At 46.4% G+C, this 25,113-nt stretch overlaps 1 protein-coding gene, 1 long non-coding RNA gene, 1 other non-coding gene and 1 pseudogene across 3 annotated transcripts; 3 read left to right on the plus strand and 1 right to left on the minus strand.

Moving 5' to 3' along the window:
- On the minus strand, nucleotides 1–25,077 carry C1QTNF2 (C1q and TNF related 2). Its single transcript, XM_012178884.4, has 3 exons — nucleotides 25,029–25,077; nucleotides 4,165–4,417; nucleotides 1–768 (listed from the first exon to the last, which is right to left on the minus strand). The coding sequence occupies exons 2-3, from the start codon at nucleotides 4,406–4,408 to the stop codon at nucleotides 155–157; spliced, it is 858 nt and encodes a 285-aa protein (XP_012034274.3). The 5' UTR covers nucleotides 4,409–4,417; nucleotides 25,029–25,077; the 3' UTR covers nucleotides 1–154.
- On the plus strand, nucleotides 11,403–11,505 carry LOC114115038 (U6 spliceosomal RNA). The gene has a single exon (XR_003589542.1). It is a non-coding gene; the product is annotated as a U6 spliceosomal RNA (small nuclear RNA).
- LOC132659899 (uncharacterized) lies at nucleotides 14,818–20,652 on the plus strand. Its single transcript, XR_009600916.1, has 2 exons — nucleotides 14,818–15,485; nucleotides 16,234–20,652. It is a non-coding gene; the product is annotated as an uncharacterized LOC132659899 (long non-coding RNA).
- On the plus strand, nucleotides 20,912–22,234 carry LOC114114959 (glycine cleavage system H protein, mitochondrial-like; annotated as a pseudogene).
- Nucleotides 25,078–25,113: the final 36 nt, after the last annotated feature.

The raw sequence follows: 25,113 nt of genomic DNA on the forward strand, positions 1-25,113 counted from the left end.
TGAATAAAAAAGCTTGGATTTAATGATGGAGGGAAAAGGGGTGGAGGAGGTCGGCCTGAGGTTAGATGCTCCTGACTTCCAGCTCCCAACAGTTTAGGGGTCTTGTGCTGGAAGCCCGTGTCCAGGAGCAGCTGGGAGACGAGCACCGTCCTGTCTACACCTCGCTGGGGCTATCCTGGTCGGCGTAGATGAGGAAGCCCGTGAAGAGGCTGTCGGTCCAGTACGGGTCGTAGAAGAGCCCATTCTGCTCAGAGTAGAAGATCTGCAGCCAGACCTCGTCCCCCTGCCTGAGCGCCAGGATGGTGGAGCCCGAGGCCACGTCGTGGTTGCCCGTGTTGGCGTCGAAGGTCCGGATGCGATACTGGCCGTTGTGCACCAGGCCGATCGCCAGATGCTTGTTGGCCAGCGTGATGTCGTAGGTGAAGTAGTAGATGCCCGGCACGCCGCAGACGAACTTGCCACTGGAAGCGTTGTAGTGTCCGCCCTCGTTCATTAGTATCTTGTCGAATTTGATGGGCAGCCGCTCCCGCGGATAGCTCTTGGTCACTGCCACGGAGAAGGCCGACTTGGCGTGGGTGCTGCCGCAGCTGCAGGGCCCCGGGAGGCCCGGCTCCCCTTTCTTGCCCTTGGGCCCCTTCTTGCCGGGTATGCCGTTCTTGCCCGGGGCACCGCTGACCCCTTTGGGGCCACGTGGGCCGGCCCGCCCAATGGCCCCGGCTTTGCCCTTCGGGCCTGGCTTCCCGCGATTACCCGTCCGGCCAGGTGAACCTGGAAGACAGAACAGCTGGTCTTATGGAGGGGGCCGCAGAGAACCAGGCAGAGGGCTCGCTTTGGCTTTCCATCCTTGGAACACAAGGCTTTGGGTAAAGGAAAGAACACAGTCTGTGCAGTCACACAGAAATGGATGCAAATCATGATATTAGCAGGGGCATTTCTCCCATCTTATCTGGAAAGTGGGAATGGTAATATGCACCTTCCAGAATCATGTGGATTGGGGCAAAGATGACTTGTCACAATTCATGCCCTTCCCTTGTCCTGCCTTTGAAGGAAGAGTCTGGTTTGTCTGCCAGGTCAGCCCTTCCCCAGGCTGTGCTAATAATGGGTTGAGACAAGAATTGTAAGAAGCCTCTTGACTTCAAAGCATTGACCTTAGTGAAATCCTTGACCAGTGCCTGAGATCCCTGCCCATGTGGGCAAGGGTTTTTACAGCAGCATTGCTTACAATAACAAAAACTAGGAACAATTAAATGCCTATCCAAAGGGAGATGATGAGAAAAATTATGGTCCATCCCTTATATGCAATTCTCTGCAGGAGTTTTGAAAAAAAAAAAAGACACAGATTTATATGTACCATATGAAAACTTCTCTAAAATATACTGTTAAGTGGAAAAAGAAGGTGGCAGAAGCTCTTTTTTGTTCAAAAGAAACCAGAATGCCCATTACTTTGCACATTTGAGTGCCTGGCACCTAGTGACCATCGCTAGATGTATGCACTTGGTGTTTCCTGCAGAACATTTCCATGGTAATGTGTGCCTACAGAACACCTCTGGGTTTTTAATTCCCATATTCTAATAATGTACATTTCTCTCAACACAGTATTTTTGACTGATGATTATATAAAAACATTTATATTTCTGTCCCCTAAACTCAATACATTTTACATTTTAAACAAAATGTACGGGTAACTGGAGTCATATCCAAACACAATGGTTAATTGAAACAGTTGGCAGGCTGGCAGAGGTCGGGGGTGGGCAGATGTTTTGGAAAGCATGTTTATGCTAAGTTGTGTCTGACTTTTTGAGATCCTTTGGACTATAGCCTGCCAGGCTCCTCTGTCCATGGGGATTCTCCAGGCAAGAATATTAGAGTGGGTTTCCAGACCCTCCTCCAGGGGATCTTCCCAATCCAGGGACTGAATCTGGGTCTCCTGTGTCTCCTGCATTGCCAGTGTATTCTTACCTGCTGCTGCTGCTGCTAAGTTGCTTCGGTCGTGTCCGACTCTGTGCAACCCCATAGATGGCAGCCCACCAGGCTCCCCCATCCCTGAGATTCTCCAGGCAAGAACACTGGAGTGGGTTGCCATTTCCTTCTCCAATGCATGAAAGTGAAAAGTGAAAGTGAAGTCATTTAGTCGTGTCCGACTCTTAGCAACCCCATGGACTGCGGCCCACAGGCTCCTCTGTCCATGGGATTTTCCAGGCAAGAGTACTGGAGTGGGGTGCCATTGCCTTCTCCCTTACCTGCTGAGCCATCAGGGAAACATGCTGGATGTCAAGCATGTTAAGAAGCCTGTGGCTGGAGGTTGCCAGGTGTAAGCAGTGTCTTAGCATCACTGCACACAAAGCAAGGGTCTGTTAACCACCCTATGAACTAGGTGATCAGCAAGTAATGCTGCAGATATTTTACATCCTAACAAGGTGCTTTGCTTCTCATATGTATATATGCAGGCCTTTTTGTGTGTGGGTGGTTTAGAGTTTTGGGTTAATGTGTAATGCATTTAAATTTTTCCTATTTTAAGTAATTGGGAAATAAATTCCCAAACAGCATTTTCTCACTGAACATCTAGTTTTCAGGAACAGATTGCTTATGCTAAGTACTTGGCAACGTTTGGTATTAGTATGCTGCTGCTAAGTTGCTTCAGTCGTGTCCAACTCTGTGCAATCTCGTAGATGGCAGCCCATCAGGCTCCCCCATCCCTGGGATTCTCCAGGCAAGAACACTGAAGTGGGTTGCCATTTCCTTCTCCAAAGCATGAAAGTGAAAAGTGAAAGTGAAGTCGCTCAGTGGTGTCTGACCCTCAGCGACCCCATGGACTGCAGCCCACCAGGCTCCTCCACCCATGGGATTTTCCAGGCAAGAGTACTGGAGTGGGGTGCCATTGCCTTCTCCATTGGTATTAGTATGCTGCTGCTGCTGCTAAGTCACTTCAGTCGTGTCCGACTCTGTGCGACCCCATAGATGGCAGACCACCAGGCTCCCCCGTCCCTGGGATTCTCCAGGCAGGAACACTGGAGTGGGTTGCCATTTCCTTCTCTAATGCATGAAAGTGAAAAGTGAAAGTGAAGTTGCTCAGTCGTGTCTGACTCTTAGCGACCCCATGGACTGCAGCCTACCAGGCTCCTCCATCCATGGGATTTTCCAGGCAAGAGTACTAGAGTGGGGTGCCACTGCCTTCTCCTGGTGTTAGTATACATATATGTAAATACACAGAAAGGGACCAGGAAAGACATGCATTAACTGGTTGATAGTGCTAACCTTTGTAGGATGACAGGAGGATGCTGAGGTGGAGTGGACAGTCTCCAATGGGTCTGTTGTCTGCCTGGCACCCCTTCCTTTGGAAAACTGCTGTTCACTGCTTAATGTGGTCCTAGTGAGGCTGTCAACCACAGCGGTCAACTGCCCTCGCCACACACACAACGCACACTCACACTCAGGTGTGGGCACTTGACCCAGTCCTGGCGAATGGTGGTACCTCACCTCTATGGTCAAAGTGATCGGTTCAGAATGCATATGTGACCAAGAAGAATCAGTCATCCTGAGAACTGCTCTATGGATCAAATGGGCATTTCATAAATTCCAACCTTTGTGAGAACCAAGCCAATATACATAGAAGCAAAGCCTTGACAATATTTGAGCTCCTGGATGCAGCTATTCCTGAAGCTTGGCTCTTGGACTTTCTGGTTGTATGAGCCAATAAACTCCATTTGGGGCTATAAATTGGGTTTCTTTTTTAATTTTTATTTATTTAAATTAGGTTTCTGTCTCTTGCAACCTAGAGAGTTCTGAATACTATTTCAGGAGACTAGCTTAAAGTCACTGAGCAAATCAACAGTGCAGATGGGCAGGAACAGAAAATCTAAGGCTCACTGTTCCTTTCCAGAGAATACACCATTTTTTTTAAATTAAAAAAAATTTTTTTGGCTGTGCTGTGCAATATAGGGGATCTTAGTTCCCCAACCAGGGATTGAACTCGTGCCCCCTGAAGTGGAAAGTCCTAAACACTGGACTGCCGGGTAATTCCTACTCTGTTGTTTAGAGAGACATTAGTTTGGTTTATAAGGCAATAAGATTAAAATATATTAGTTTTCCTAACTTTGCAAACCCCTTTTGAGTCAGATGTTATCAACAGGTGGGAACAGGAGGGACAGGGACTGGGCTTCTTACCTTCCTCTCCGCTCTCCCCTCGGTCCCCGTCCTGGCCATCCTGGCCATCTTTGCCTGGAAAGCCCATTCTTCCCACCATTCCTGAGGGCCCTGGGGGTCCTGGGGGGCCGGGTGGACCCTGGGGGCCAGGCATGCTGCAGATGAGTTGAGGGGAGCCCTTCTGGAAGTCTCTGCGGGCAAAGGCAGCCAGCAGTGGGTCGGCCGCACAAGGAAGGGCACAGGCCAGGAGCACCCAGGGGATCATGGTGGCCACCTGTGGGAGGCAAGAGAGCTGTGAGTAGGTGAGTCTGGCCATGGAGCTAATTGGAGGTTAGTCGTCCAGAGAAGGAGAGGGCACCTGGGAGAGACACGGTTATACCTCTGCTCCTCCCTCCCTCTCACATCACACGCAAGTAGCCGGACAGTGCTCCCACACCTGGACGTCTCCGGATGAGCCAGGTCATGGACTCAGAATACACTTTGGAGGGGTCCTGGATGGGGGAGGCACTCATCCTCACATCCTCGTGCTCTGGAGTGGCAGGACAGCCCAGTGACCGCTGATGGGGATGAGCTGTGGATGGAGAGACTCGATCCATGGTTTCATTCAAATATGTGGTCTGAATGGAAAGTTACAAGGGCAGAGACACTTCAGACTGCTGGTGGTGATTTGTAACTCTGCTAGAGGATTCGGGGCAGCACATTAGCGGGTAAGAAGTGAGGCATCAGTTCCTAGTGTTGGTGCCACAAGCCTGAGCAGCACTGGCAGACAATGGGCACAGCTCTTCTGCCGAGGGCTCCCTGTGTACCAGGCCTGGGCCAGGAGCTTTCCACACAGTACTTAATCTCATAGCATCCTAACCAAATAGCTATGAGGAGGAAAGGGAGTTCAGAGAAGTTCACAAGGTGACTAAGGCAGGCAATTAGCGTGGCAGGGCTGGGATTTGAATGAGGCCATGAAGATCCAGAGCTCGTGAGCTTTGCTCCAGGCTACACTGTTTTTGTTTTCATTTAAAGAATAATAAAAATGATATACTCACACTGTTATAAAGTCAAATAATAACATAAAGCTTATAATGAAAAACTGCGTGTGATCTTCAGCCCTACCCATCCTCCACATCAACCCTCCCCCCTCCCCCAAACTCTTTTGGCTATTTCTTCTGGAATTTATTGACATTAAAAGATAATATGCTTATGTAGCTTCTTTTTTTATCTGTTTTAAAGTTGTTTGTTGTTTTCTTTTCTTTTTTTTTTTTTGTACTGTGCTTTACAGCATGCAGGATTCTAGTTCCCTCACCAGGGATTGAACCTGTGCCCCTTGCAGTGAAAGCTCAGAGTCCCAATCACTGAACCACCAGGCAGGTCCCATCAATTTCAGACATTGCCTTTTGAATTCCTATTATGACAGATGAAGATTCAGCCCTCTTGCATCACTCAAGGACCCTGTTTTCTCCTTCATGCTGTTTAAACATAATTTTCGACTAAACCAAAATTCACTCTTATATTCACTATTATAACTAAGTTTACTGCTAAGCTAAGCACCATACTATAATTATACTTCCTTTGTTATATACATTTTTCTTACTGGAGATATTAATAATTTTATTTGCTTAGTTTTCTACATCACTAATTTGTACATTATCAAATATATCAGATAATTTACCTCTCCCAATTATTTTCCTGAAGACATAAGTCCCAGAGCCCTCTCTCCTTCCGTTCCAACTGTGTACGCACTTTACAGCCCAGGACTTTCCTTTATAACCATCATGGTGATTCTCTTTGTCTCTCTCCTGTGTTTTATCTCCTGCTTTACAAATCCATGCCTTCCTTTTATTTTACTTTTTTTCACTCTCTCACTTTGGTGGCTCATATCCTACAATAGCTTCCTGGATAAGAAGTGTGGGATGTAATTTTGGGGGACACTTTGCAAGTCTCAGTAAGTCTTAATTTCACGCCATGTTCTTAAGGCTGGGGCAGTGGCGACATGATCACACCAGAGACCAGAGTGTTACATGACCAGAGATTATCTATGCCAGCCCCTCTCCAGGAAGATGCCAAAGCAAAGGCCCAGAGCAGAAATTAGCCACTTGTTCAAGATCTCTCAGCAAACTGCCTCCGTCACTTTGCAACCAATAGCCTCTCTCCTAGGAATGAAACCAGGAGGAAGAATATTCTAAGCAAGACTTCCTGCCTCCAGGATGGGCTCTGAAGTGGTAGCTGGCTTTGTGAATTTAGGTAAGCCCTCTTCCCTCTCTGGGCTGCAGTTTCTATGCCCTGGAACATAAGGGATTGGAGGATTTCCCTGGTGGTCCAGTGGTTAAGAGTCTGCCTGCCAAAGCAGGGGACATGGGTTCAACCCTTGGTCTAGGAAGACTCTACATGCCATAGGGTAACTATGCCCGTGGGCCACAGCTACTGAGACTGGCCGCTAGAGCTTTCGAGCAGCAACTGCTGAGCCCACGTGCCACACCTGCTGAAGCCGGCACGCCCTAGATCCCATGTCCGAAAACATGATAAGCCAGAAAGTGCAAAGCCTGTGTACCAAGGAGGTGACCTTCCCAGACACCCTGGGGGACCAGCCCTTCCTCTTCCTGTGTGTCTCGGCAAACACCATCTGTCTTTAGGCCTTCCTGCTTTAACCACTGAGGAAGACCCAGAACTCAGTGCATCTCTCTGAAATAAAATTGTCCTTGGCCCCAGATCTTTTCTCATAAGGGACACACTTCAAAAGGCACAACTAGAAAAAGTCTACACTCAGCCATGAAGACTCAGCACAGCCAAAACTAAAAATAAAAAATTTTAAAAATCTACCAAAAATAAGGGGTTGTTTTCCACACTCGAGTGTGCATCAGACTCAACTGGAGGGCTTGTCTAAACCCAGATTTCTGGGCCCAACCCCCAGAGTTTGTGGTTCAGTAGGTCTGCGTTGGGGCTGGAGGATTTGAGGTACTTTGAGGAATGCTGAAGCTGGTGGTCCAGGGACCCACTTGACTGCAACTTGGGCTTCCCAGGTGGCGCTAGTGGTAATTAACCCACCAGCCAAGGTAGGAGACACCAGAGACACGGGTTTGATCCCTGGTCAGGACAATTCTCTGGAGGAAGGCACGGCAACCCACTCCAGTATTCTTTCCTGGAGAATCCCTTGGACCAAGGAGTGTGACAGGCTCCAGTCCATGGGGGGTCATAAGAGTTGGACACGACTGAAGCAGCTCCGGGAGTTGGTGATGGACAGGGAGGCCTGGCGTGCTGCAATTCATGGGGTCGCAAAGAGTCAGACATGACTGAGCGACTGAAATGAACTGAACTGAACTGAACTGAAGCAGCTTAGCACACACACAGACTAGATGATTTCTAAGGCCCTTTCACTTCTGATGCTGACTGAGACTCTCAGACTCCACTCTGCCCTCTCTTAACAGATGCAAAGCCTTGCTGGCTTCTCTGTTCCCACATAACCTTCGACCACTTCATCAGAGCCTTCAAGCACGAGAGGGCTTCCTGAAGCCGTACGGCTGGCAGTAAAGCTGAAGCACTGCTCAGGTCTCACCGTCAAGGCTCACACTTCCCTCCTGGGCCCTCAGCCTCCCTTCACATCCAGCTTTGCCCGGGGCCTGGGAGCCTGTCCAGACCTCTACGCTGGCTCTGGACACAGGCTGACTCTGTCCCTCCTCCTGTCCCCTCCAAATCTTTAACCCTGGGAACACATGAAGAGGAGAGAAGACCAGGCCTCCCCTGCCGGGAAGAGGAGCGGAGCTGGTGCTGGGACTCGGGGAGCTGGTCTAGTTTTAGCTCTGTGCTCACCAACCTGGTGACTTTGCACCAGTCACTTTCCTTCTCTGGACCTCAGAGAAGAAATGTCACAGAAGCGTCCCTGGCCAGGGAGAGATGATTTAGTATCAGACACTGCCTTAAATAATATGTAGTAATAAAGTTATTATCTTTTCAATTTCTGTAATCCTAATTAAGTAAAGAAAAAAGGTTTTAGTTTGCTGACAGTATATCTTTCATGTCATGTCTCCATACCCCTTTCTAGTAGCCCTTTTCAGTAAAGAACACTGTCATCTGTGGCAGTGCACACCCATTCTTACGAAATTTTGTGCAATTTGGAAACCTTGGAGACCCTCAGACAGGACTATGGTGCCAGATACCCTGGAACAGAGCATCTGCTAGGGTGTAAGGAAGGCCTGTGGCCTGATGTGAGGAAAGGGACTCAACAAGAGCGCAAGATAGCTCTGGGGATCTAGTCCTTTGGAGAGGATGCAAAGAAAGACTTTGAGGATGATAGAAAGAGTATGTTAAAAATCCATATTTTCATCTGGGCACCAGGACATATGTGAGGACATACTGTATGCTCAATCGAGGGGTCAGGCCAAAGTGAAGAACTGACAAAGGAGGAGCTTTTTTGGTTGTTTTGTATTTAAAGTTCTTTTCCTTTCTTTTTATTTAGTTACTTAGTTTTGGCTGCAATGGGTCTTCATTGCTATGCACAGGCTTACTGTAGTCACAGCGAGCCGGGACTACCCTCTAGTTGCTGTTCACAGGCTTCTCATTGTGATGGCTTCTCTTGTTGTGGAGCAGGTTCACGACTTGTGGCTCTACAGTACATGCTCAGTAGCTGTGGTGCAGGAGCTTAGCTGCCCCATGGCATGAGGGATATTCCTGAACCAGGGATCAATCCTGTGACCCCTGCATTGACAAGCAGACTCTTAACCACTGAACCACCAGGGAAATCCAAAGGAATAGTTTTGAGAGCTCATTCCATGACTCTGGGCACTCTTGGATTTTAAAAGGCAAGCTTTGGAATTCCCTGGTGGTCTAGTGGCTAAGATATTATTCTCCCAATGCAGGGGACGCAGGTTGGATCCCTGGTCAGGGAACTAGATCCCACATGCTGCAGCCAAGAGTTCACATACTGCGACTAAAGATTCTGCATGCCACAACAAAGACCTGGAACAACCAAATAAGTAAATATTTTTGTTTTAAGTGAGGCTGGGAGGGGGAGAGCTGTGGACATGCATCTGAGGACTGCATGCCAAGTTGGCCGCTGGGAGAGCAGCTGCCTGACGAATGGAAGGAGGAAGAGAGCTCTCTGGGGCACAGGGAGGGAGCAGACTGCCTTCTCACCCTCCTTGGTACACGGAAGGTACCAGACATTGTGCAGTAGGAGCCAGCCTGGGCCAGAGGGACCAGGACAGGAAGTGAGGGGCCCAGCAGGGATAATCATGCAGGGTTATCTGAAAATGAGAAGCCTGCAAAATGAAAGTGTGATCGACTGCTTCACAGTTGTTACAGTCAGAGGGCTTAACTTGGGAACGCCCACAGAAGGTACCCCAAGAAAGAGACATCATCTGTGTCTGCCAGGTCCAGGGGAGCTTAGCCTTATCTCAGCCATGAAACAGGAACCATCTGTCCAATTACTGCTTCTTCTGCTCCTTCCTTCAACCTGGAAAGAGGTGAGCTAAGGTGTCCCAGCCAGCATCGCAGCTGCACTGTGGGACAGGAGGAAGCCTCACCTTTGAATGATGATTGAAGAGCAGATTACCTGGGAGTAGACTGCCAGGGGGAGCACCTTTGAAGAGGAAAAGCTAAAATTTTACCTCCTTCTCCTTCTGCCTCTGTAACTCAGCTTGTTCCTTGCAAAGTCTAGATCATGTAGGTCTCAGAAAGTGGGGACTCACAATACTAGGAACTGGAGCTTATCTCACTCACCCTTGTCCTGCTCTTTGCAATCGCCCTAACCCCTGCAAACCCGAAAACCCGCTTAATCACGCCTGTCCATGTATAAAAACCTCTGTAACCCCTTTGTTTGGGGCTCAGAGCTTGGAGTGTTAACTCCTCTGGGCCCTCCAGCATAATAAGCCGGAGTTCTCCAACTCTCCAGTGTGGTGCTTGGTTTCTTGAGTACTGGTTTCTGCAACACCTTCGCTGGCTAAATTATAAAGGGGCATGCATGCTAAGTTGCTTCAGTTGTGTCTGACTCTTCGATCCTATAGACTGGAGCCCTTCAGGCTCTTCTGTCCATGGGAGTCTTCAGGCAAGAATACTCGAGTGGGCTGCTATGCCCTCCTCCAAGAGATCTTCCGACCCCGGGGATCAAACTCTTATGTCTCCTGAATTGCCAGGCGGGTTCTTTACCACAAGCGCCACCTGGGAAGCCCTACAGAGGAGCTTTATAGTACCTAAGAATACTAGAGTGGGTTGCCATTTCCTTTTCCCGGGCATCTCCCTGACCCAGGGATTAAATCTGGGTCTCCTGCATTGCAGGCAGGTTCCATACCATCTGCGCTATAGGGAAATCCCTATAAAAGAGCAGAGGGAGGCAAAAATTAAGCTTAAGTTTAATTAAGCTGCTGTCTTCTGGTGTCTCCTGTGCTCAACATGGGCTGTGTAGTTAGTGGTAGAGATGGGAGGCAGACTTAGGAAACGTGGTGGAAGCTTACATGTTTGATGCACTTTTGGAAAACTGTGTCCTAGATTCCCCAGGCTCCAGGAATCTCCATCTCTTTCCCTTGTCTGCTTGACGAGAGTCTTGCAAAACTAGTCTTAGTGTTACTTGTGAGCTGGGACACATCTGGGACCCCAGAAGAGAAACCCACTTCTCAAAGCAGATTTGAAATAATTTGGAAAGTTACAACCTGCAAATATTTTGGATGAGGGAAGGAGGGAAGGAGGAAAGAAGGAAGGAGGCAGGTGGGAGCCAAGTCTTCCAGGCAGATGACAGTCCACAAGACAGGCAGGAAAGAGAGAAGGCAAGAGGAGAGAGAGAGAGAACAGTGAAAGGGGAACCCTGTGCTTCGGGTTGGCTCCCCTGTTGCTACTCATCTCTACTCTGGACACACAAACCTGGCAAGAGGGAGCAGGGTCCACGCTCTCCAGCCTCTGTGGACAGCAGGGGATCTGGCTCAGTGAAGCTGGCCCAGGGCAGGCCCCAGGGGCTGGGTGGAGGCGTGGGGCTCTGGAACTTGAAGGGAGGAAGGGATTTCTCTGAGCTGGAGCCTGAAGGTTCCTGCAGCTCCAGCCAGCAACTGTTTTGGAAATAGAGGCGGGGAGACTAGGTTCTGACTCCAAACCCAGAGGGAGGGAGAGGAGAGTTTCCTTCCCTCTGGGGCCCCTCCAAAATAACCAGCTCTACACAGCCCTGCTCCCAGCCTACTCTCCACACCACAGTGGTGAAAAAACTAGGGGTAAGTGCATGGAGAATGGACAAGTGCCCAGGCATCCAGACAAGTGAACTCTTGCTGAGTTTTAAAAATAAATTTAGGTGCTCGCTTTGGCAGCAAATATACTAAAACTGGAACTATAGGGAGAAGATTAGCATGGCCCCTGCACAAGGATGACATGCAAATCTGTGAAGCGTTCCCTATTTTGAAAAATAGATAGCCAGTGGGAATTCACTGTATGACACAGGGAGCTCAACCCAGTGCTCTGTGACAAGCTAGAGGGGAGGGATGGTGTGGGAGGTGGGAGGGAGGTTCAAGAGGGAGGGGACATACGTATACCTATGGCTGATTCATGTTGATGCATGGCAGAAACTAACACAACATTGTAAAGCAGATATCCTCCAATTAAAAATAAATGTATTTTAAAAATTTAGAATTACAAACTTGAGGAGAGCCCCAAGGGACCATCCAATCCAACCTGATTGGTTACAGAGAGGGAAACTGAGAGGCAAACTGACTTAACTGGACCCCTAAAAAGTTCCTGGCACTGTTCAAAGCTCTTTACTGGAATTATTTTATTTGAAGTTTACAATAAGCCCTACAAGGCAGTAAACTTACTGTCTCATTTTTCATTGGAAGAAACAGAGGCTCTGAGAAGTGAAATGATTTACCCCAAATCACACACTTTGAGTTCTGGGGAGCATATTTGAACCCAAGTCTGACACGCTCTGGAGACGATGTGTAACGTACTACACCTTGTTCCCTTCTCTGCTATTTTTTTTCCTCTCTCTGATTTATAGAAGAGGAAACTGAACTGAGAGAGGCGAATTTGCTCGTGTTTATACAACTAGTTCGTGGCAGAAGTTATATTTGAATTTGGGTTTGGCTGACCCTAATGCCCAAATGCTTTCCATTATGTCAGCATTTCTTAGATTTTTCTTCCTAAATATCCCAAATCATAGCAGAGACCTTAAAGCATAGGCCAAAGCCACGCACAGCAATAGAGAAACTTCTCTGATATCCTTTTATTATCTCATGACACACGTGCCAAACATACACATATATATATAAAATACATGATTTGGAAAATGTAAAAGTGATGCTTTTTTTCCCTCAGGATATTTGAGATTGACATTTGAGGGAAACTCCTGTCCTCTGAGAGGCCCGTACGTGGCTTAGCCAAGGTGATTAGGAGCAGTCTCCTGAGCCCTGACATCCCACCATTGGGATGCCCCTTTGGAATGTCAATGGGGTGTTCCCAGGGGCTGAACCCAAAGCACATACCCCCAAGCACCATCAGCTCATTCCTGGCTTAGAGCTAGCCAGTGTCTCCGCCCAGGTCTCTTGCGCCCCTGATGGCCATTCACCTGCCCAAGCCAGAGGGGTCATTTACAAATGTAACTTAGCCACATCACTTTCTAGACAGTCTTACTCCAGTGGCTGCTGGCTGCAAAGAGCAAATATTGGAACCCCTGATGCGGAACTAAAGGAAACGGCTCCCTGCTTCCATCCTAACCCAGGCTAGTCCCCTCTCTTCCTACACTCCCCTCCTCTTCAGGCCAAGCTCTAACCCACCCCTTGGTCTGCAAGCTCTGTTCCACCACCTTCTTTTTCACCTCATAGAGCACAGGGCTCCAACCCCTCCTCTGGGGAGAAGGCTTGCAGAATATTTTACACATGGCAGGTACTCCATAAATATCTGTTCAATTGATAAGAAAAAAAAGTATTGGTCCTTCCTTATCTTTGATTTGCTTATATATTTGGCCATACTGGGTCTTAGTTGCAGCATGCAGGATCTAGTTCCCTGACCAAGGATTGAATCCAGGGCCCCTGCATTTGGAGTGTGCAGCCTTAGCCACTGGACCACCAGGGAAGCCCCCTTCCTCATCTTTAAAAAAAAACTCTCTTAGTTCCTAACTTGTCCTTGCTGGTGTGAGTTGAACAGGGAAGGCTGCATGGTAATTTTCCTGCCGAAGGGAAAACAATATTAGCTGGTTCAACCCCTAAAATGGAATCATGAGGTGCTGAACTTGAATGAAGTTCTTCAGTCTGGTTTTAATTTGCTCAGTCCCTGGGTTCCTTATCTCTCAGTTGAGTAGCTAATGAATCATAAAGCCATGTGTTCTAGGAAAACAGTCGGAGCTAAAGGGCCTCAGCCTGAGGTCCACTGTCAGGACCTCCTCCCTGCTCTTGTTCATGGTCCTCAGGACACAAACCCCTGCTTCATTCCCAAGGACCCTCTATTCACAAAGTGACGTGAGAAGGGCCAGCAGCGGGGACATGGGTCTCTAACTGCCTCTACCTGAATGTGGCTGAAAGTGCAAACTCCAGAGACACTTGTCCGGGCCTTGAGGCTGCTGAGTCTGAGTTTTGCACAATCTTCCTTGGAGACTGGAAGATATAAATTGTGCTCAAATAAATTTGACCTGTTAGTTACCAGGTCACACTGACAGGTAGTGGTGGTGTTTCACCACCACTAGTGCTAGTAGCAACTATCCAAAGGGAATAACAGTATACTCAACTCATGGAGTTTGTGCAGGAATAATAGCTAATGTATTCAAAGCTTCTAGCCCCAAGTGTGACACAGTCAAAAGTTCAGCAGCTGAGGAGAACTCTGAACTCTGCCTAACTGCCTTCCCTTGGAAGCCTTCAGATAGCTGCCTGCCTCATGCTTCATGTCTCAGGGCTCATGCCTCCTCAGAAAGGCCCACCCCTGCCTGTTTGCTCAGACCACCCTGGTCTTCCTTCCGAAGCACTCGGCCCAAGTTGTGATTCTATATTTTTTTGTTTCTTGGCTCATTAACTTTCTGCTGTCTGTCTTCCCCCTAGAGTGGAAGGTCCAGGAATATAGAGGCCCTGCCTATCTTGCTCTCTGTTATGTCACCAGTGCCCAGAGCTCAGCTCAGCTGTTCAATAGCCTTGAACGAAATGGTCACTCGTATGTAATACAAGAGCAACAGGAACAAAAGGATGACAAAGCCACACTTGGCTACTGAGGGAAACGCAAGGAGACTGCTGGTCTTGGATTCAGAAGAGGGGGGTCCCCACGCTAGTTTTGTAACTCATTGGCCATGTGGCTTTGGGAAAGTCATTTCCTCTTAGCGGGGCCTCCACTTCCTCACCTGTAAGACGGCGATCACAACTCTCACCCTGGCTGCCTTACAGGGGTCTTCTGAGACTCTAATAAGATAACCAAAGTTGAAAGCAAATCATGATACAAAAGTTAGAGCCTTGTTTAAAACAGTAACTGCCACCAGCTGCAGCGGAACTAACAGCAGCACCTTCCTAACCTCCCAGCAGAAGCCCCTGGAACGCTTCAGGGGGAGGACACCTGACTCTGACCCAGCTGGGCAATTCTCCCTGTGTTTGCAGTTGAAAGAAAAGGGCTGGTGGTGGGAACGGGGTGGGGCTTGCTCGCTGAAAATTCGCTTTGATGGGAGTGAAAATTCCATGATGAAAAACATCCCATGCCCTCCCTGAATTCCAGGAAGCAAATTGGAAACAGCTTCTCTGAGAAGCTGAGAGAGGCCCGATGGGAAGAGAGAGGGGCTGGCTGCCGGTCCTCCCACAGGGCTCACGGAACCAGTCCCCTTTTTCCTGGTATCTGGAGATGGATGCCCATGTGGAAACACTGCAGCACCGAGTCTAAACACAAAGGATTAAAAGTCGTGGGGCCCACGTGCCAGGAGACCTCCGAAAATATCTGATCTGCTGCTTTCTCCTTCTTCCACCCTCTGTCCCTGTTTTTGGCTCAGTCTAGAGAATAAGGCGGGGGAGCCTGGTGGGCTGCCGTCTATGGGATCGCACAGAGTCGGAATTTAGCGACGCAGCAGCAGCAGCAGCAGCAGCAGCAGCAGCAGCAGCAGCAGCAGCAGCAGCAGCAGCAGCAGCAGCAGCAGCAGCAGCAGCAGCAGCAGCAGCAGCAGCAGCAGCAGCAGCAGCAGCAGCAGCAGCAGCAGCAGCGAATAAAAAGGGTCCACCGCCAAAGCGTGACCTAATGAGGCTTAGGAACCAGACATCGCGAGATTTGCCTCAGCTGGACCTCTGACTGCACACCGGAAGTCAGCCTGGCGGGCACTGCAGTATGCCGCTAAATTCTAGTCTCTGACAGAGCCAATCTCTTACACACCAAAGCGCGTGACATATGGTGGGCGTGCAGCCCGCTCTCTGGGCCCGAGGCTTCTTCAGGTGGGACCTCAGCTGCGGTCGGAGTCAGACTCTGAGGCGGCTGAAGCCAAAGCCGTCTTGTTTCAGTGCTACCCACAGCTTTCTGTGTCCTAGAGACCAAAGACCGCAGGGAGAGAAGCAGGCAGCTGATGTATAGGGTGTGAGGACGGGCGAGGAGGCCCGAACGTGTTCAGAGCCCTGTGTTTAGCTTCTGCTAAGATCTGCCCTCCAAGTGGCCTTCCAAAGTGCTGCCCAATAGGAGGAGGATACATGAGTCACATGTGTCTTTTTAATTGGTTTCACCGCCACGTGAGAAAGATAAAAAGAAGCAGATGAAATTAATTTTCATGCTATTTAGCCCCAAATGATGCAAACACCATCATTTCAACATGTAGTCAGTGTAAAAGTTGTTGAGGCATTTTACATTCTTTAATTAGCACTAAGTTTCTGAAGCCCAGTGTGTATTTCACACTTGCAGCACTGGCCACTAGCAGTGGGTCCTTCGACAGGTTGCTTACACTCCCTCCCTCATCCTCATCCCCCCTCCAAAATGGGGATGATAATAATGGTACCTACCTTAGAAGGTTTTTATAAGGATTTAATTTTCCTAGAGTAAGGCCTGGTATAGGGGAAGAGAGAGAAAAGCATTGCCTATTCTGTCCTTCTGAAAAGCAAACAAGGTGATGGATTTTTTTTTTTTTTTTTTTTTGATGATGGAGTTGAAACATGATACAAAAATTCAGACCTTGTTTAAAATTGTCACCAACAGAAACTGAATCAACGAGAAATTACCCTCACCTCCTCCAGGAGTCCTGTGGCATTTCACCTGGAGCCTCTGTATTCTCCTAATACATTCTCCATTTTCAGGTAAAGATAGTTTGTTTTCCTGTCTCTTGCTACCAAAGGAGAGTCCTATGGAGGCTTGGCCTTCACTCCTGCCATTCCATCAAGAGGGAAGAACGGGGGTGTCTGGCTTGGCCCCCTACCCCTGGTCCATTTGGCAGGTTCAGGCTCCACGGAACAGAAATAGGAGAATCAGAGTGTTGATCTCATTAACTGACAGGAGGACCAAATGGGCTATCATGTATGCAGATACTTGGTACCGTGACTTGGAAAGGATGCCTAATGGTGTGGCTTATTCTTATTGCGTTGGAGCCTAGACATTGGGGATCTGAAGATGAAAAGATGTGGGTGCTGCTCTTATAGGGCACATGATCTGGTTATACTGAGGGTCCCATTGACATACCTATGCAACCAGGTGAGAAACAAGCCTTGCTCCTCCTTTCTCTTTGATCTAGGCTCCCTTGAGGAGCATCCAGGACCATACAGAGGGAGGGGAAGGCAATTTGGGAACTAGTTGATCCCTTGGAATGGTGTGGAAGGGACTATTCTTGAGGATTCAGGAACTAAGGGAGAGGAACAAAATCTATACTCTGAGGGGTTCAGGAGAAAAAACTGTTTTCCTTGACTTCCTTGGGCTTGCTGGTTTCCAGGAACTCACTTCCAGTCAGGCCATGATGGGCATTCAGGATAACTTTAAAGGTGAGACACAATGCTAGCCTTTGAGAGCACATGGCTGAACTGGTGGTTAAGAAGTGGTTAACAGTCATTTTCTAGCTGTTTGACCTCTGTTACGTTATTTAAGCTCTCAGTTTTCTTGTCTGTGAAATAGGAAAAGCCATGTGTATGGTCTTATTTGAATTAGTAAATTTGAAAAAGCATGGTATAAAAATATTTATTGTTTCACTTTATATGTGAAAATTTGTCAAGAACTTTGCAAGGATATTCTAATAGGTGAGCAGAAATTCTAATGGGTAAGCAGAAATACCTGTCATCCTTTAATAGATGAGTATTGAGTTACATCAGTTTGAATTATTTGAGGACTTTAGGAATGTTTCCATGAATAATTTGATTGCTCATACCTCGTTATAGAGTAATCGTGAATATTACATAGGATCATTCAGTAAATAGCTCTCAGTAATCCCTCAGTAATATTAATAATGGTATTATTCTGATATAATGATAAAATTTGAAGACAATGAGAGAGATAATTGGAGAAGGATAAATGAGCAGACCTGGGTCTGCTGTTTCCTCATCTGTAAAATGGTAAGAACAGTGACCTTGTGAGGAGTTGAACAGTTGTGAGCTTTGGGATAAACAGCATTGAAGGCAGTTGTAACAGTTGAGGTGATTTTATGGCATGGCATGAATGCAAAGGTTCAGGATTTCTATGGGTGTACCCATACCAGAAATAGTATGGACCTAACAGAAGCAGAAGATATTAAGAAGAGATGGCAAGAATGCACAGAAGAACTGTACAAAAAAAGATCTTCACGACCCGGATAATCACGATGGTGTGATCACTCATCTAGAGCCAGACATCCTGGAATGTGAAGTCAAGTGGGCCTTAGGAAGCATCACTACGGACAAAGCTAGTGGAGGTGATGGAATTCCAGTTGAGCTATTTCAAATCCTGAAAGATGATGCTGTGAAAGTGCTACACTCAACATGCCAGCAAATTTGGAAAATTCAGTGGCCACAGGACTGGAAAAGGTCAGTTTTCATTCCAATTCCAAAGAAAGGCAATGCCAAAGAATGCTCAAACTACCGCACAATTGGACTCATCTCACATGCTAGTAAAGTAATGCTCAAAATTCTCCAAGCCAGGCTTCAGCAATACATGAACCGTGAACTTCCTGATGTTCAAGCTGGTTTTAGAAAAGGCAGAGAAACCAGAGATCAAATTGCCAGCATCCGCTGGATCATGGAAAAAGCAAGAGAGTTCCAGAAGAACATCCATTTCTGCTTGATTGACTATGCCAAAGCCTTTGACTGTGTGGATCACAATAAACTGTGGAAAATTCTGAAAGAGATGGGAATACCAGACCACTTGACCTGCCTGTTGAGAAATCTGTATGCAGGTCAGGAAGCAACAGTTAGAACTGGACATGGAACAACAGACTGGTTCCAAATAGGAAAAGGAGTACGTCAAGGCTGTATATTGTCACCCTGCTCGTTTAACTTCTATGCAGAGTACATCATGAGAAACGCTGGAAGAAACACAAGCTGGAATCAAGATTGCTGGAAGAAATATCAATAACCTCAGATATGCAGATGACACCACCCTTATGGCAGAAAGTGAAGAGGAACTAAAAAGCCTCTTGATGAAAGTGAAAGAGGAGAGTGAAAAAGTTGGCTTAAAGCTCAACATTCAGAAAACAAAGATCATGGCATCTGGTCCCATCACTTCATGGGAAATAGATGGGGAAACAGTGGAAACAGTGTCAGACATTATTTTTGGGGGCTCCAGAATCACTGCAGATGGGGACTGCAGCCATGAAATTAAAAGACGCTTACTCCTTGGAAGAAAAGTTATGACCAACCTAGATAGTATATTCAAAAGCAGAGACATTACTCTGCCAACTAAGGTCTGTCTAGTCAAGGCTATGGTTTTTCCTGTGGTCATGTATGGATGTGAGAGTTGGACTGTGAAGAAGGCTGAGCGCTGAAGAATCGATGCTTTTGAACTGTGGTGTTGGAGAAGACTCTTGAGAGTCCCTTGGACTGCAAGGAGATCCAACCAGTCCATTCTGAAGGAGATCAGCCCTGGGATTTCTTTGGAAGGAATGATGCTGAAGCTGAAACTCCAGTACTTTGGCCACCTCATGCGAAGAGTTGACTCATTGGAAAAGACTCTGATGCTGGTAGAGATTGGGGGCAGGAGGAGAAGGGGACGACCGAGGATGAGATGGCTGGATGGCATCACTGACTCGATGGACATGAGTCTGAGTGAACTCCAGGAGTTGGTGATGGACAGGGAGGCCTGGTGTGCTGCGATTCATGGGGTCACGAAGAGTCGGACACAACTGAGCGACTGAACTGAACTGACCCTACTTTAAACAAGGATCTAAAATTAGAATTTAGTCATTCAGTGATCAGCTTTTTGTTGAGATTGCAGTGTGCAAGGACTTCTGGCTGAGAGCTGTGGAAGATGGTCGTGCCACTGATGAAGTTATAGTCTAGACAAGAGGTGACCAACTGGCTTATCAATGGCCTTATGCAAACCACAGACTGCACTGTGCTTTTATTTATTTATTTATTTATACCTTTGAAATTGTTGCCAATGTAAAATTTGGGAGATTTTTTGTTAAAATCAAGATTTCAAAATAAAATACAGGATATATGTAACCAAGGAGGTAAAAGGCTTTTACTTAGAAAACTTTAAGAGTTTGATGAAAGAAATTAAAGATGACAGAAACAGATGGAAAGATATATAGTGCTCATGGATGAAATAATTAATATTGTTAAGATGACTATACTACCCAAGGTAATCTACAGGTTCAGTGCAATCACTATCAAAATACTAATGGCATTTTTCACAGAATTAGAACAAATGATTCTAATATTTGCATGGAAACACTGCTAAGTCACTTCAGTCATGTCCGACTCTGTGCGGCCCCATAGACGGCCTCCTATCAAGCTTGCCCGTCCCTGGGATTCTCCAGGCAAGAACACTGAAGTGGGTTGCCATTTCCTTCTCCAATGCAGGAAAGTGAAAAGTGAAAGTGAAGTCTCTCAGTTGTGCCCGACCCTCAGTGACCCCATGGACTGCAGCCCACAGGCTCCTCCATCCATGGGATTTTCCAGGCAAGAGTAGTGGAGTGGGGTGCCATTGCCTTCTCCGGCATGGAAACACAAAAGACCCCAAATAGCCAAAACAATCTTGAAAAAGGAGAACAAAGCTGAAGGTATCATGCTCCCTGATTGCAAACAATACTACAAAGCTACAGTGTGGCTCTGGCACGAAAACAGACACTTAGATTAATGGAACAGAATAAACAGCCCAGAAATAAACCCATACTTGTATGGTCAATTAATCTATGACCGAGGAGGCAAGAACATATAATGAGACAAAGACAGCCTTTTCAAACTTGATGTTGAGAAACTGAACCACTTTCACATACTATATACAAAAATAAACTCAAAATCGATTAAAGATTTAAATGTGGGACTTGCTATCATAAGACTCCTAGAAGAAAACATAGGTAGTATGCTTTTTGACATCACTCTGAGCAATAATTTTTTTTATTATGTCTCTTCAGCCACAGGCAACAAAAGTAAAAAATAAACAAATGGTACTACATCAAATTAAAAAGCTTCTGCATAGCAAAAGAAACTATCAACAAAATGAAAAGACAACCAATTGAACAAGAGAAAATATTTGCAAACAATGTATCTGATAAAGGGTTAATATCCACAATATACAAAGAACTCATACGACTCAGCAGCAAAACAAGCATGCAAACCAAACAAACCTGATGAAAAATGAACAGAGGACCTGAATGGACATTTTTCCAAAGATGGCCAATAGACACATGAAAAGATGCTCCATGTCACTAATCATCAAATGCAAATCTAAACCACAGTATCATCTCACAGTTGCCAGAATGGCAGTTATCAAAAAGGCAACGTGTAAATGCTGGACAGAATGGGGAGAAAAGAGAACCCTTGTACACTGTTGACAGGAATGTAAACTAGTGCGGCCACTGTGAATAACAGTAAGGAAGTTCCTAATAAAACTAAAAGCGGAACTTTCATATGATCCAGAAGTTGTACTTCTGGGTATTTATCTGAAGAGAACAAAAGCACCAATTTGAAAAGATATGTGTACCCTTTTGTTGATTGTAGCACTATTTACAACAGCCAAAATATGGAAGCAACCTAAGTGTCCATTGATAGATAAATGGATAAAGAAGATATAGAACATTACCAGCCATGAGAAAGAATGAAATCTTGACATTTGTGACAACATAGACAGACCTAGAATGAACATAGAGGATTTTATTTCACAGGAAATAAGCCAGAGAAGACAAATAACATATGATTTTCACTTACATGTGGAATCTAAAAAACAAAACAAATCAAGAACATAACAAAACAGAAACAGAGCCATAGACACAGAGAACAAACAGATGTTTGCTGGGGGGAGGCAGAGGAGACACAGATGAAATAGGTGAGGGAGAGTAAGAGATAAAAAATTCCAGTTACATAATAAATAAGTCACAGAAGTGTAATGTGCAGCCTAGGGAATTCAGTCAATAATATTGTAATAAACTTTATAGTAACATGATAACTAGACTTATTGTGATTATTTTGTAGTGTGTAAAAATATTGAATCATTGTGTTATACATTTGAAACTAATATCCTAAGTCAGTTGTGTTTCAGTAAAAAAAAAAAAAGATTTCCAGGCAGCCCTGCAAACGTGGTGCTATGAGCAGCTGGTGCGGAGTGTTCAGGCTGTGTTCTGTTGCCTGCACACCATCTATTCACCCAACGTGCCCTGCCCACCGTGGCCCTGGGGACCCCGCTCTGAAGACAGCGTGGAAATTCACAGAAAAACATGAATGGGTAACAACAGAAAATGGTGTTGGATCAGTGGCAATCAGCAGTTTTGCACAGGAAGTTTTGGGAGATGTTGTTTACTGTAGTCTGCCTGAATTGGGGACAAAATTGAACAAACCAGGAATTTGGTGCTTTGGAAATTGTGAAAGCTGTTAGGGAACTCTTTTCTCCTCTATCAGGAGAAGTAACTGAAATTAATGAAGCTCTAGCAGCAAATCCAGGACTTGTTAACAAAACTTGTTATGAAGATGGTTGGCTGGTCAAGATGACACTCCATAATCCTTCAGAAACAGATGAACTAATGAGTGAAGAAGTATATGAGAAATACACAAAATCTATTGAGGACTGAAAATGGAACCCCTAAATAAACTAGTTTGAAACAAAAATAGATTTCCAGCTGTATTTCAGGATCTGGAGGACCTGGCAACATTCTGGCAGGGCACCAATTGACAGCCACTTGGACAAGGTGTTATGGGCTGAACTGTGTTTCTCCAAAATTCATGTCTTGAAGTCCTAGCCCCTGGAACCCCAGAGTGGGACTATACTTAGAGACAGGATCTTTAAAGAGGTAATTGATGTCATAGTCATATTGATGAGTCCTAATCCAATATGACTAATATCTTTATAATAAAAGGAGATTAGGACACAACACCCAGACCAAGGGATGACCGTATGAGGTCACAGTCAAGAGGTAGGGATCTGCAAGCCAAGGAGAGAGGCCTCGGAAGAAATCAAATCTGCGATCACCTTAAGCATAGACTTCTGGTTTCCAGAACTGTGAGAAAATACATGTTTGTTGTTTGAGCCATCCAGTTGTGTTACTTTGCTAAGACAACCCTAGCAAACTAATACCCAGGACCTACGTTCTTCAGTGTAGAGTCCTCACCACTCCTAAATGCTATGCATCCTGTTCACTTACGTATCATGCATGGTTCCTGTTGGCATATGAGTTTGCAACCCCTGATCTAGAGGAAGAGGATATTCTCCATATAAGTTGTGTGTTTCTATTTCAAAGCTTTCATGTTCATTTTCTCCTTTCATTTCCCCCAAACTTCAAAGAGGCTGGTTCTGTCATCCCCATTTGGCAGGAGAGAATACAGAGCTCAGAAAAGTGAACTCATTTTTCCCAAGTCAAAGCTGGGACAGAACCCAAGCCTTAAATAACTGGGCAGCTGTGTGTGTGTGTATGTGTGTGTGTGTGTGGGGGGGGATATAAGCCAGTTACAGCAATGCACAAATCCAAAGGAAGGTTATTTTCTTGAAAAAATATTTGGCATAGAATTCCCTTCACAAGTGAAACCTAGATTAGAACTTGAGTAACAGAAATCTGACTTATGCAGCAGTTTATCTCATGGAGGCAGTGCCAGCTTGGCAGGCCTTTGACCTAGAGGAAAGAGTGGTGGAAGCTATGAGTAACACAGGGACTGTGCTGCCCATAGTGAGCATTTGGGAGTAGAAAGCATCAGAGCCTGAGACTGTGGCAGAGAAGGTCCAGTCATCTATGTCCAGTCTGCAGGTGAAGATGAAGCAGGAACAGCAAGATAGGGAAGAATGGAGGAATGTGCAGAGAAAGAAGTAACTTCCTGGGGGAACTCGCTGAATATCTGATGGAGGCTGAGTGGCTTTCAAGATGCCCCAGACTTGTGAAAGAAAATTTGTTTGTGTAATGATACATTATACACAGGAACAAAGTATATGCAGATACAGAAAGACGAAAAAGCAAGTTGCAGCAGGGGATGTCAAGTATGACTTTTCTTTGAGTTAAACAAGACAGACACAGATACATACATACATTTATCTATATGTATGTATATATAGACAGATTTTATATATATAATGAAATTTCTGCAAGGACACACATCTTGTTAAAGGGCTTACCTCCCAGAATTGGGAAAGAGTGTGTGGGTTTTTACTTTTCACTTTCCACCTTTATATACTGTGTGAATTTCTTAAGATAAACGTTGTTAGTTTTGTGTCATTTAATACAAAAGGTAACCCTAAGGCTTGAGGATTGGAAGATAGGCAAGATTGTGTCCCTGCTAGGGAATGTGGAGAAGTCAGACATCTGGCAAGAAAGGAAGGCTGTGTTGCACTGGATATATTAGCATGAAGGGCAATAGTGAGGGTGTGAGAAGTGTGGAGGGGTTGCAGAGGGGCAGTTGAAAGTGGACATAATGGATATGATTACCAGACAACAGAATGAATCAGAGGAGAGCTGTGTAGCGGGGAGGGCAGAAATGGAGGAACAGAGAGGATTTTGAACAATGCTAACTGAGCATCAGCTTTGGGTTGACAGATATAGGACAGTGTCGTTGCAGTTGCTGCTGGTTCAGTGGGGTCTCTGGGAGATGGCAAGTCTAAGGAGAGGACCCTTGAAGGATTCCACACAGGAGAGTTTTTCAGTCAAAGGGTAGAGGAGGAGTGCACTGAGGTTGTGCAAAGGACTGACCTGAGCTGCGAGGCTGCAGGGGGGCAGTGCAGCTGTTTAGTTGAGAGGAGCAGTCCCAGAAAGGGGCAGTGCCAGTGGGGATGGAGAAATAAGAACCAAGTAAATAAGACAAGGCTGGGAGAGAGGCAGCGGGGAGGGAGTGAAGAGCATTGTGAGGAACTGAGTGCACATCTCAGCTTGCTGGCTGCAGATCTCAGCTTGCCCATCTGTATGATATATTTAATTAAAGTAATGTCAAGAATCAATGAAATAATGCACTTGATAGGTAACTATGATCGTAAGCTCAGGTATTGGGCTCAGACTTACCAGGGTTCAAAAGTCATTATTGTCTCTGAACCCGGTGCCCCTTCTGCAGGTGGGCATTATGTGTTGTCATGGAAATGATGCTGGCAGGGCCTGGCACAAAATAAGCGCCCAACAAACGGTCAAGCTATTACCATTACCATCAAGTAAACCACTGAGCACAGATCCTGCCACAGGCTCTGTAAGCGCTCAGTAAATGTCAATTCATGTTGTAATTCATAAGGCAGAGGACGAGAGCCAGGAATCGTGGGTTGCCGGCCTGCGAAGAGGGGCTGTCGGCGGTTCTCTCCCTCGCACTTCCTCCTACCCCCGCAGTCACTGCGTATTCTCCCCATCCCTGCCCGCACTTAATGTCCCTGCCGGAGGGCTGCGGAGGTGCGGGCCGGGCGGACCGCATGTGGACACTTACCCTCACCACCGCCGGCCACGTCCAGGGGCGTCTGCAGCCACGAAGCTCTGGGCCGTCCCGCCTCCCGCTGCTGCAGCCCAGCCGG

This window comes from Ovis aries, chromosome 5 (genome assembly GCF_016772045.2).
Source record: "Ovis aries strain OAR_USU_Benz2616 breed Rambouillet chromosome 5, ARS-UI_Ramb_v3.0, whole genome shotgun sequence".
NCBI classification, from domain to species: Eukaryota; Metazoa; Chordata; class Mammalia; order Artiodactyla; family Bovidae; genus Ovis; species Ovis aries.

What these genes read in the sequence shown, in the direction of transcription:
- C1QTNF2 (XM_012178884.4), bottom strand. Translation starts at nt 4,408, where the DNA reads ATGATCCCCTGGGTGCTCCTGGCCTGTGCCCTTCCTTGTGCGGCCGAC. An exon ending in AGGGGAGAGCGGAGAGGAAG is followed by an intron (nt 769 to 4,164) that starts GTAAGAAGCCCA and finishes TCTGTCTTCCAG; the next exon opens with GTTCACCTGGCCGGACGGGT.